Below are 12,946 nucleotides of genomic sequence, written 5' to 3'. Positions count from 1 at the left end.
ACTTTTTTATATAACATTAAAAATCAAATTACGAAGTTGTTATAGGTTTCAAGGACTAAATTAATCAGTAACTGTCACACAATAAATAAAGCCAGCCAGGTGTGGATCCAGAAGGCATCTACACAGAAAGTTACATGGCCTAGGCATAGAAACGTGAGCTTAAAACTTTAGCCTTAAGAAACAAGAAAAGAGGAGGCAAATCCGAATACTATTCCTGATTAATAGACATGATACAATCTTATTCGATCAATACAGAGCAATGAATTACAACAATTTGTACAAGCTTCACCTTTAAAAACAGAAGCTGACGAAATTATTAGCTCTTTAAAACTTGAGCTAATAACAAGAGTACAAAAAAAAAAAAAAACTAGGCACATTTATACAACAGTATCTACAAATTCAAACAAATGAAAGAATACCCAGGTGAACAAAAAAATACTGGGTTACCGAACATGAATGAACTGTTCTTGTGGAATAACTGAAGCCTTGAAACCAGAGGACCTCCTTTCATAAAAATCATGGAGGACTCTGATGAGAGCACTGGCTTTCTTGCTTGCTCTCGATGTGCCTTCACTGAGTTGGGAATACAAAGATCCCATTAGAGAAGTTCTCTTCACTAAATAAGCAACCACATCTTCTCCACCATGTAGTGACAAAGAAAGCAACAAAGCCACACAGTGCTCCTTTCCCACCCTTGAAGTAGAACAACTCAAAATTTCAACAGCTACATGCAAAGCCTCTCCGTGAAGGATTGCTAACATCCCCTCACTCCTCTCTGCCAGAGTTGCTAGAATTGCGAGCGAGTCTGTGATAAGGTCTTCCTTTTCACACCCTTTTAAGATGTCAACTAGCGAAGAAACTGCTCCACCTTCTAGCACCCTCCTATGGTTTTCCGGGTGCTTAAGAAGGCCGAAAATTGCAACCAACCCATTTTTCTTGCTTCGATAAGAGCCGTCTTTGATTAGCCTTATCAATGATGGTATTGCTTCTGGCTCTTCACCTATCAAGTTTCCATACTCGGCACTAAGGTAAAACAACACAGCAGCAACATGCTGGCTAGCTTCAATCTTCAGCCCCTTCCTTAAGACATCAATGATCAATTCCAAACCCCATTTCTCAACCATCACACTTCTACTCTTTGCACATTTTGAGAGGTTGAGAAGGGCTGCAGCAGCATTCTCTTGAGTCAACGAATCACTCGATGACAACAACTTCAACAGAAGAGGAGCCAAACCAGCTTCCACCAAACAAGATCTACTAAAAATGCTTGTCTTGGAAAGAAGCCTTATCTCAAAAGCACCTCTATTCTTCTCTTCTCCACTTCCATTCTCAATCATTCCATTCAGAAAACTAGCCAACATTCTCATTGCTCCCTCTGCTGCCACACTCCCTGGCTCCACTGTCCTAGTAATTTCACGATTCCTATGACTCGAATCAACAAAGGGAATGCTTATGCCATTCGTATAGCAATGTTGTTGAATCAACCTTCTAAGCACCAAATTTGGAACCATTTCAGTGCTGCTAAGCCTTTTACCCGTCTTGGGACACATCAAATTCCCACTACTAAACCACTTCAGAATCGAAGAACGATCATAAGTGTGACCTGTCTCTATAGTCACAGGATCACTCATCAACTCCAAAGAGATTGGACATCTAAAATCATCCGAGTTAAGAAAAGTCAAACTCAGACTCACCTCACTCTCAACACTACTTTCTCTTACATTAATTTTTTTGTTACTCTCTTCACAATCAACATCCTCGATCACCACACATCTACAATAACTCATGAACCCCATCAAACTACTCAAAAAAACCATCTTCCCCTTCTCCTCATTCTTCAAGCACTCAAACCCAATTTCACCCTCCAAAAACTTAACCTCTTTGTTGCACTCACTCCACTTTTTAACCCCAATATACTCAAGAACCCACTTCAAATCACCCTCACCCGGGGGAACCCGGTTCTCAAATCGGGTCAAACCCGACACAACACTCACCACAACCCGTTTATCTTCTTGCTCAAATTCAAGCCTTGCCCTCCTTGCTTGCTCGTTCAGCAACAAAACATGCTCTTTAGTTTCCTCAGAGATCTCCACAGAACCGAAAGGAAAAACGTCCAAAGCTGTGGCCACGGATCTGGATATGACCCGAAACTGAGTTGCGACTCGATCCGATTCCATTAACATGTAAAGCTTGGCACCTTTACGTGTGAGATCTTCAAGAAGGAAAAGAAGCTTCTGGAAGGTTAAATGAAGCTCCGAGAGGCTCAGGGTTGCCGGGTCTGCAAGACCCGAATGATGGTCTCGGATCTCGTGAAGGAAGGGTTGGAGAAGCCGGGTCAAGCGAATCGCGATTCTCGCGTTTCGCTTGTTGCAAGGGAAGGAACTGTGTTGGAAATTGGAAATGGCGTTGGAGAGAGTGATGAGGGAAGGGAGAAGGGTAGAGAGAGCGATGTTATCGCATGGGTGAACCACCGGGGAGGTTAGTACCCGGCGATCCGACCTGTTTGTGTTTCGGATCATGGAAAAAGGTACGTGTTGGAGTTTAGTGTTTTGGATTCTACTATCTATGTTTTGTTTTGTTTTCATGGAGACTTAGGTTTGGGGTATTTATAGGAAGTGTAGGGATGGGGACACGCGTCGAGAGGTGATTCAATGGTGGTGGAGTTTTGGGATTTTGAGGCGGAAGACACGTGGGGTTCTGTGGATCCGTGAAGAGGAGGGCTATGAGGGAGTGACGCGTGGCGCGGGAGAAGTGGAATGCCAACGTGCTTCTGAAGCTGCTTGGAGAGAGGGAGCCGACAGCTGCCGAGGTTTACAACGTGGAATTGTAAGTTCAACGTCAATTTTGGAATAAAAGAAATTAGGGACTAGGGTTGGCCAATTATTTGGATTTTAGATTAATTAATTATTCTATCCATTTTCTGGTCAAACTTTCTGATTTTTGCTTTTTGGTAAACACAAGTTGCAAGTTGGTTTCTGGATCAGGCTTATTTCGGCCTAAGTGTCCAATTAGCCCTATTTCTTTTGTTGGGCTATTGGCCCATGTCTATCTAACCAAAAACACAGAGAAAGGCTGTTGCTTCATGCACTTCCCAGTTGTTTCCTGCACTCTCTTTTTGCATTTTTTGGTTTCTTAATAACCAATTCGAAAGGTAAGAATAATTTGGCAAGTGCAGGAAGCAACAGCCCAGAGAGGACCAAGTTGGTTGCAAAAAGTGGATGTTGTGTGCTATTAGTATTAGGGGAAAAGGGGCCGAAGACAGACAAACCAAAAGTGACTCATTTTTCTTTTTTGAAAAAGGCAAATGTTTATTAAGAAGAGGTCATGGATAACCCACAAGGTGTGATAATACATCACTTGTTGCCAACACAATGCTATTAAATATTGTACTCTATCTTGTGCCATACTGAGTATATCATTTAGAGGATTTGTCTCAATATGTTTTCAGTCAATGTTGGCTTCCTCGATTACACAGTTGACCACACGCATTCAACGGTAGGGACTAAGACCTTCTCTTTACAATTTGGAAGGTGAATTCCAGGGATACTCATCGAGTGGACCATACCAAGTTTTTCTGATCTCATTGTGGACGTCTAGAGATAGGCACCTTATCTTGCAATAACGATCTCTCTAGACAGATTCGTGAAAGATCCATTTATGCCAACTCCTTCCTCTATCTACATGTGAGACCTTGTATACAAAATTCTCACATGCTGCTGAGGATATTTGTACATTCTAGATTTTTATATAGCCTCACATGCAATTGCTCAACAAGTTCTGGGGGCTGCTGAAGCTGGAGGAATGCTTTGCCTAGTAAAGATAGAGAATTAAGAGAAAAATAGTTGCTTCTTTTAAGAAAATGAATTTTTCATCCTCAACTCTCTTGTTTGTCCATAGATTGTGATTGATCACCCATATTTTCATTCTTATTCTGATTTTTTATTTGATTGTCTTGTGATACATTCTTTCCTTTAATGTTCTTACCATTTTTATGCTAGGACCGAGGCCGAATCATTAAGGACATTCTTAAAAGATGTTTTACACAAACTGAATCTCATATACCCAATGAATTGAAAGAACTGATTGGACTCGGGGAACTATGCCAAGATTGAAATTTGAAATTGGCTCAATAAATATTTGAGTGATTGGAATATGGGAAATGGGAGGCAGAGGTAAGACTGTTTTCTAAATTTGACAGTCAACTTTCTTGCAAATATAAGGGAACAATCAGAAAAGCATGGATGTCTTTCGCAACAAACTTTCCTGAGTTGTTCCCACGAGAAAAAATATTCATGCACATGTGCCAAAGTTGAATCCTATTTTATAACGAGAAGACTTAGACGTAAAAAAGTTTTAATTGTTTTGGATGATGTGTCTTCCTCAGAACAGTTAGAAGATATAATCAGTGATTTTGATTGTTTAGGACCAGGAAGTAGAGAGATTGTATCAACTAGAGATAAGCACATATTTAGCCATGTTGATGAGATATGTGAGGTAAATGAATTGAATGACTGTGACTTTTTTCTACTTTTCCATTTGAATGCCTTCAGAGAAGAGCATCCTAACAAGGATATGAAGAGCTATCAGAATTTTTTTTTTTTTAAGGTATCAGAAAGTGTAATTGCCTATTGCAAAGGCAATCCTTTGCCTTTAAAGTTTTGGGAAAGAAGCATGGAAAAGTGAATCTAGAAAGCTCCAAAAGAGTCCAAATGTGAAAATTCTAGTGTTAAAAATGAGTTTTGATCACTTATATCAATCCTACTGAGCAGGACATACTTCTAGAAATTGCATGTTTGTTCAAAGGAGAATTTAGAGATCACATAATAAGTCTACTGTCATTTCTTTCCCGCCATCTGGGATAGAAAGTGACTTGATACAAGAAATGGGTATTATTCATCAAGAATCTATCAAAAACCTGGAAGACAAAGTCGATTGTGAATTGATCCAGAGGAAGCGCATGATGTATTGAAATACAAAAGGTTAATACAAGTTTAAGTTAAGAGTATGTTTGGATGAAGTATTTAAAATAGGAAAAGTAATTTAAACAAGAATTAAAAAAAGTTAAGGTAAAATTCGTTTGGATTTTTATTTAAAAAATTTTAAAATTTAAGAAATTTTAAACAAAAATTTCAGTTACCTAAAATTAAGAAATTTTAATTCCCGACTAAAAAGGAGAGAATTTGAAAATTTTTGCGTTGGCTCATCCGATCCTTCCTCACACTCTCGCCCCACCCTCCCTCACTATCACTTTCGCAGTTACGTTGCTCTCTCTGGTTCATTGATTTCTCATCTCTGCTTTTTTTTTTCTTCTCTAATCTAGGGTTTCTTGATTCAGATTTTGTCATTGGTTTGTGCTTTTTATTTTGTTTCTTAATCTCGATTTCAATTCATTGATTTTGTGTTTTTGATTTGTGTTTTGTTCTTGTTATTGTCTCTTTGGTGTAATAGCATGTTTTAGATTCAAAATATTCGTGCACATAAACACAATGCTCCCCCCTGTCGGTGGAGGATTTGGCGTCCCTGCCGTTGCTAGACATGGCGGCGGAGAAGCGAATCGAGGGGCTGGCGATGAAGGTCGGAGAGAATCTTTTCAATTTCATGCAATCATTTTGCGGTGTGGATGGGTGGAAACTGGCAGTCCAATTTTGAAAGAAAGCAAAAGAAAATGGTTCGATGGAAACCGGGTCGAGTTTGGAGTTCTTAGATAGAAGGAAGGCTATGAGGGGTGGCACTGGCAAGAGACATGATGTTGTTAATGATGCAAAGTTGAGCCTTTTGTGGCAAGAAGTGATCATAATCCTAAAGAGTTGAAGTCATGGGCAAAGAGAACTGGGTTTGTGTCTGATTACTCTGGGGAAGCTGGGACTAGTGCTAGTGAGAATTTTGATGGTGTTGATGATCAGAGAGAAGGAGGGTCCCCTCCAAAGATAGAGATTGATCTGGTGCTGGGATTGGCGAGGCCTAATTGAGACAATGAGATTAAACCAGTCTTTGTGACCGAGCATGGAGACATGAGGGGTGAGAATGAGAGAGTTTTGAGGTAAAAGGATGTGTGGAATGGTGCAGTGGGGAGCCAAAATCAGAAGAGGAAAATTGGGGATGAGCCTGCTTTGCCTTTGGCTGGTGATGGTGACAAGAAAATTGGGTTAAGAGGGAATGGAGATGCTAATGGAATGACAGTGAGCACGAATCGTGATATTAATAGTCATGGAGTTCCTACAGTTGCTCCTCTGCTAGAGCAGAAGAAGGAAGAGGAAGGGGTAGCTGAAGATGTGAAGGTGAATCTTTTTCCAGAGGGGGAGGAACCTGTTGGTAGAGGGTGGCAGGGAGCATCTGGATTGAAGTACGAGATCACAAAAAATCCGGGTCTTGCTTAGTTTGAGTTTAATTTTATGTTTCTCACGTCTAAGTTAGAGTGCTAATTTTGGATAATTCTGAAATAGTCTGATTGGTTTAACTTGAATTTGGTTACTAAAATTCAATGTCTTAACAGTTATGCCTTAGCCTGATGGTAATATAGTATATTCTAATCAATTTCATTAATCATATGATCTTTGAATGGCATAGTATTATTTTTTCTGCATTCTAACTTTCTGGTATGTAGTAATGTTACTAGCTTCTGTGTTTGGGTATTCACAAATCACAAGACCAACAACAGTTTGTTCAATTATAAGCTGGAGATTGATCCTCAAGTTTAAGTCCACGCGTTATGAATTTTAATAATGTAATTTCATTTATTTTGATAAATTAGTTTGTTGATGATGTATCTGTTATTTGGATTTGAGCATGGATGCCATCAATTTGGTTTGAATACTTTTCAAAATAACAAGGTTTAAGACAAGTAGAGTAGTAATTTAAGTGGAAGAGAGAGAGAGAGAGGACACATCTCTGGCCATTTATCAAGTTTTGTTTGATGAAGGGGCTTTGTGAATCTCTCCCTTCCCCATTTTTATTAACAAATCACCTTCACTGTCACTATGATATTCATAAGTAGCAAAGTTAATTGGCTAAATTCTGCTTCTATGACTTGCTAAAGAAGTTGTTACTTCTTTTGATTTACCTATCTTTAACTGCAGTACCTCTTATCTATTACGGCTTGCAGCACTACCTTTCATTGGCTCGCTCGTATTAATCCCATTAATCATGGCACCAACCATGGGTGGAACAGATGTAAGATATGCCTTTATGCAATGACCCTAGGAAAATTGATATGATACCTTTTAATATTCATATATATTCACTTTCACACCAATGATGACAGAACGATACTTCTAATGTAATTTCCACAATGCTGTACATTCTGAAAAAATAAGTTTTATCTGTAGGCTTTTAAATAACATTCCAAGGTAAAACTGCACATTCATACCTTAGATTTTATTGTCAAAAAAATCTTGTGAATTTTGATTTATATATTTTTTATGTTGTGATGGTTCTAAGATCACATTTAATATATGTCATTTTATCTACTAAATAGTTCTACCTTAAAAGCTTATAGAGCTTTGTAGTGGGTTGTAAATAGAATAACAATTTAAATAGGTGAATTAATATATTTTTTTATTGAAAGAGATTAAAATAGTACATATTTATTGGAATATCACACTTGACAAATAGTACATGGAATTTATTAATGAAAAAATAATTATTTTATTCAAATATAAAATTTAAAAAAAAATGCATTTGACTATTTTATAAAAATAAGAAATTTTGAAAATGAAAAAATTCAATTTCTTTATCCAAACACAAAATTAATGAGAGAATTTCAATTAAAGTATTTGAAATTTTTAAAATTCTTTAAAATTTTAAATTGTCTCATCCAAAGAGACTCTAAATCAATTTGAAAATGCACATATGTTTGGGTTATGCAACTAGTATGATAACATTTACTAACTATTGTATTGTAAATCTTATATCAGGTAACTGAAGCAATAGAAGGCATAATTAGAAAAAGGTGAAGCGTGTGATGCTTCTAACATGTCATTTGAATACTTGGTGGAAGATGAGGATGGAAAAGGGTCAATGTAGAGAGTAATGGGGAGTGGGTCGTACCTAATATATGCATCTGAAAATGGCTACTACTCTAAACAAAAAGGATTGGAGAATGGTCAATGTTGAAGGATTAGAAAAATAAATTTCATGTGGTCTTCCTTTCTTCAGTGATGACTGATGAAGGAGGTACATGGTTTGGAGATGGTAGATTTTCAACAAATATGAATTGAATTGTTAAAATATTACATATACAATGAGTTTTTGAATGAAAAAACTACAAAAACTCTCAAGTAACTTGATTCTTGTTCGATTATATGATATTAAAAATATATATTAAGTCGTTACTAGTTGAATCACAGTTCAAATCATAACATTGCCATTTACTAAAAACGAACAATGTCCTTTGAGAACAGGTAATATGAAATTTACATCCATCATTATACAAATTTGATTCCAGTCCCAACCAGAAATTCACCTCTACGTTGAATTTTATACCATAGACTCCATAGTATATTTCGCTCTACCCATAAAATGCAGGGGGGAAAACAGAAAAAGAAACTAGATTATTTTCATCATTATCAGAAACTATGAATGGAATAAACCCAATTTAATGATCTTTATTATTGGAGCCTATTTATTAATCTTTTCATCAAATAAATCTAAAGCTAATGATGTTCAAAGCCAAGCTGGGTTCTTCAAGGATGTAACAACAGCCTTCACTTGCAAGTAATTCTTGAGACTGTATTCTCCTTTTTCTCTTCCTTGACCACTCATTTTGTACCCTCCAAAGGGAATTGCTGCATCAAATGTATCAAAGCAGTTCACCCACACTGTTCCAGCTCTCAATGCTCTAGTCAAAGTATTAGCTGTGTTAATGTTTTTTGTGAACACCCCTGCTGCAAGGCCATAGTGTGTGTTATTTGCTCTTTGAATCACATCATCAAGGTCCCTGTGATCAAACACAAAAGACAATTAGTGTATGAAGCAAAAGTGCAAAGATAATGATATTATTTGCCAATAGGAATCAATGTTCTCACTTGAATTTTAATATGCTTTGCACTGGGCCAAAGATCTCTTCCTTCGCAATCAGCATGTCATCCTGGTTGTTTTTACAATTAGTAACACAAAGAATTCACATTTTAAGCATCCTTGATACAATGAGAGTGAAATTAAAAGATATTATTATTAGAGAAATGCTAGCAAGAACTCTATAACACAATCTTTTAAACAAACTTTCTATTATTTACAAAAATATATCAAAAATTACAAAAATTTTCTAGCAGAGTATCTATCAGAGAATGTGTTGCTAACATTCCTCTTATTATAATTATACCTTAACATTTGAGAAGACAGTAGGCTGAATATAGAAGCCCGAGTTGCCAAATCTATCTCCTCCGGTTTCAAGAGTAGCTCCACTTTCAACACCGGATCTAATATACTTCAGTATTTTCTGAAATTGTTCTGAATCAATCTGATTTTTGGATCATACACAAAATTCGTCAATAGAGTCGGACATTTAAAAAAAAGTAAGGAAATATCAAATTAGTGTAATATTTCCTATGCATTTTGATACTAAACGTATGGGTATGTTACCTGAGGACCTTGCTCTATTCCCCCCTTGAATGGATCACCAACAGCACGCTTCAAAGCGCGTGCCTTTGCTTTCTCAATAAATTCATCGTACACACGTTCGTGTACAAATGTTCTAGACCCGGCACAGCAGCATTGTCCCTGAATGTCACAAAAACCACCAATTAATTTTTTTCTGAACTCTATGAAAGACAATTTTATAAACAACTTGATATTTGGGATATACTCATATACCTGATTAAAGAATAATGCAAAGTGTGCTAGCTCAACAGCCTCATCTACATCAGCATCTTCGCATACAATGAATGGGGATTTCCCACCAAGCTCCAAAGTTACAGGCTTAAGGTTACTTCTAGCCGCCAGTTCAAGGACAATTTTTCCAGTTTCGGTTGAACCAGTGAAAGCAAGCTGCAACAAAATGCAACAAAGCAAAGACTTAAGTTTATACACACACTTTTATAAGCTTCTTGTTTGTGAATACACAAGACACTCATTCCTACCACAATCAAAATCCTCACACTTTCACTAAAGGGATTTGCCAATGTTGAGAAAACAAGTGAATAGCTTACTGTCAAAAGGGTGGAGAGGGTGAAAATGAATACTATTGAAAGACTAAATATCTTAATACCTTATCTATGTCCATGTGACTAGCAATAGCAGCACCGGCAGTTGGACCAAAGCCAGATATTATATTCAGAACACCAGGAGGCAGTCCAGCCTGTCAGAAATGATAAATTTGGAACAAGCATTAAACATATATATACAAATCTTTTCATTTCTTCCAACAAAATAAACTAAAACCAATCTGTTTTTGAAAAAGTATGGAATGTGACCCACCTCATGAAGCAACTTTGATGCATACAAAGCAGATAATGGAGTCTGCTCAGCTGTTTTGAGAACAATGGTGTTACCACAGGCCAATGCTGGCCCAACCTTCCAGGCAAACATGACAAGAGGGAAGTTCCACGGAATGATCTGACCGGCAACACCAATGGGTTCATGCAATGTTTGCACATGATATGGCCCATCAGCTGGAACTGTGAGACCATGAATCTTATCTGCCCAACCTGAGCAATTTGGAATTAGAAGTGTTGGTACTGGTTTCATTGAACAACAAAGAGATAATCGGACAAGTTATTTCTACATGAGAAATGCTAACAGCACACTCTCTAACACACATGTTCTAGCATACCGTCTACAATTATAAAATTGAGTGAAACTCGTTAAATAAGAAGTGACACCCCCAATAATTGTGATTTTCAATATTTTCATCAATAATTAAAGAATCTATTTGAAAGACTGTTGTTAACATTTCGACATACCAGCATAGTATCGAAATAGGCGAACCAGCATTGGAATTTCGATTTGAGCAGACTGTTCATATGGCTTCCCATTATCCCAAGTCTCGAGTGCAGCAAGGTCATCATTGTGCTTTTCAAACAGATCAGCAGCACGCAGCAATATCCTTTGTCTTTCCTACACGGTTACACAACAAGCAAACAAAACAAGGATTTAGTTGAGTAATCAAGGGACCAAAGACCATGGACTTTGCACATTATTCAAGAACAATTAGAAGGGTGGAAATACATAGGCTGTCATCTTTGGCCAAGGTCCGCGGTCGAAGGCTTTGCGAGCAGCTGCAACTGCTCGATCAACATCTTCATGGTCACCCTCAGCAACATGAGAAATCACATCTCCTGTCCTGGGGTCCAACGTTGGAAAAGTTTTGCCTGATGTCAACAGTAAGTTATGACCACCTTAAAATGCTTAATTTTTGTGCAAATGATGAATATTTGCATTAAATAACAAAAAATTATGTTGGCTTTTGGAATAAAAAAATCCAAATATAAATCACATCACTTCAAACTCAATTTCCATCAAAGTCAATTTTGTAAAATTAATTTCATTCAAAGTTAGATTTGCAAATGCTAACCCAACCACACACTTTATAGATGGGGATAAAACTATGAAGGGAGAAAAAAAAGGACTAACCAGTAGCAGCATCAACAAATTTTCCATCAATTAAGAGCTGGGTGTGTTCTACTTTAATTGGTGGTTTAATTGGTTCTTCAATGGCAGCAGCAGTGCTGAATTTACTGAGCCCTGCACCAAGAGCACCACTTCCGCCTGAATATCAGAAGAAAGGGTCAATTTATTTAAAAAAATAAGACCATTAATGAAAGCCCCAAAGCAAAAGCAAAGCCTAAAAACACCAATCAAAAGGCATGATCATTCATCATCTTGGCAGGGGGCATATATTGAAATGGTCCCAGAAAGTAGCCTCCAATTGTGAAAGAAAAAACATGTACTTGAAAGGGCAGTGAAACTGTGAAAAAAACAGGTGGTAGCTGAAAAGGAACAGGGGCCAGCCAATAAAGTACAGTTCAGACTTCATAATGCCTCACCGTAAATAGCACTTTAGTTATGGATCCTTTTAACTAAGGATAAGAGTAGATATAAGGTTGGTCTAATGGATGGAAAAGAAGCTTAAAAACAAAGGAAGAAAGGTTGCGAGTTTTAATTCTCAGAATATCTCAGTGATATTTTTAACAAAAATAACAAAGTAACATTTGCCAATATAAAAAACATTCCTAAAAAAAAAATGATCCTATCATCCAAATCCCTCACAAACCAAGTTAATCAAATAAAAAAGGTGCAAAATTGAGTCACTTCATTTTCATGTTCTACATGTCCTCAAGAACCAAGCAGAAAAAATAACAAGATCACCACCCCAAAATCTTGGAAGTGATGATAAACAGGAAGTACCTCTAGAAAACAAAGGAGTAGTAGTGGAAGCAGAAAGAAAAGAACGAGAGAGGAGCCTTGAGATCCTCAATGAAGAAGCCATGGTCAATCTTCTTTGGTTTTTCTCCCTCTCTCCACTACTGTTTATAGTAAAGTTTTATGAACTTTGTGAAATTGTTACGAGTGTTATATAGTTGCAGTCAAATGGGAAACTGACCCTTTACCCCATTGTGAACGAAGTCTTAAATGTTGTTATCAATCACCCCAGAAATAATGTGACATTAACATATGAGCAACCATAATTCGTTGACATCTCTGCTCAGCACACCTTCCATAATAGGTGTTCTTTTTCCAATCAAGTTATAGGTACAAAATATATGTCACTTTATGAACTACTAGTTTTCAATTTTTGTTAGGAAAGCTAACTGGCTATTATTAATAGATTTTCTGCTTCTTCTTTTTTTCGAACCAATGATAACTTGAAAGTCAATAACTAATAGTTATGAACTTAAGGAATAAAATTATTTATTAATCATGTCAGAATTATTTTTTTATTGAAAACTTGAATTTAAGATATTATGAACTCATTTCATTTAGACATTATTAAAAGTTTTGAATGATAATA

The 12,946-nt window shown here is 36.9% G+C and overlaps 2 protein-coding genes and 1 long non-coding RNA gene across 3 annotated transcripts; 1 reads left to right on the top strand and 2 right to left on the bottom strand.

Moving 5' to 3' along the window:
* Positions 1 to 206: 206 nt before the first annotated feature.
* LOC114380173 (U-box domain-containing protein 19-like) lies at positions 207 to 2,591 on the bottom strand. Its single transcript, XM_028339129.1, has one exon. The coding sequence runs from the start codon at positions 2,583 to 2,585 to the stop codon at positions 444 to 446; it is 2,142 nt and encodes a 713-aa protein (XP_028194930.1). The 5' UTR covers positions 2,586 to 2,591; the 3' UTR covers positions 207 to 443.
* Positions 2,592 to 5,128: 2,537 nt separating this feature from the next.
* LOC114380167 lies at positions 5,129 to 8,262 on the top strand. Its single transcript, XR_003659672.1, has 4 exons — positions 5,129 to 5,255; positions 5,449 to 6,724; positions 7,077 to 7,170; positions 7,914 to 8,262. It is a non-coding gene; the product is annotated as an uncharacterized LOC114380167 (long non-coding RNA).
* Positions 8,263 to 8,331: 69 nt separating this feature from the next.
* On the bottom strand, positions 8,332 to 12,723 carry LOC114380160 (aldehyde dehydrogenase family 2 member B7, mitochondrial-like). Its single transcript, XM_028339110.1, has 11 exons — positions 12,343 to 12,723; positions 11,569 to 11,703; positions 11,164 to 11,306; positions 10,899 to 11,052; positions 10,414 to 10,643; positions 10,205 to 10,294; positions 9,811 to 9,984; positions 9,580 to 9,717; positions 9,320 to 9,457; positions 9,024 to 9,085; positions 8,332 to 8,935 (listed from the first exon to the last, which is right to left on the bottom strand). Exons 1-11 carry the CDS (start codon positions 12,422 to 12,424, stop codon positions 8,662 to 8,664), a joined length of 1,620 nt encoding a protein of 539 aa, XP_028194911.1. The 5' UTR covers positions 12,425 to 12,723; the 3' UTR covers positions 8,332 to 8,661.
* Positions 12,724 to 12,946: the final 223 nt, after the last annotated feature.

Source organism: Glycine soja, chromosome 2, assembly GCF_004193775.1.
Source record: "Glycine soja cultivar W05 chromosome 2, ASM419377v2, whole genome shotgun sequence".
Classification (NCBI taxonomy): domain Eukaryota; kingdom Viridiplantae; phylum Streptophyta; class Magnoliopsida; order Fabales; family Fabaceae; genus Glycine; species Glycine soja.
The sequence above is the reverse complement of the archived record's forward strand: the minus strand, read 5'-3'. Positions and strand labels throughout refer to the sequence as shown.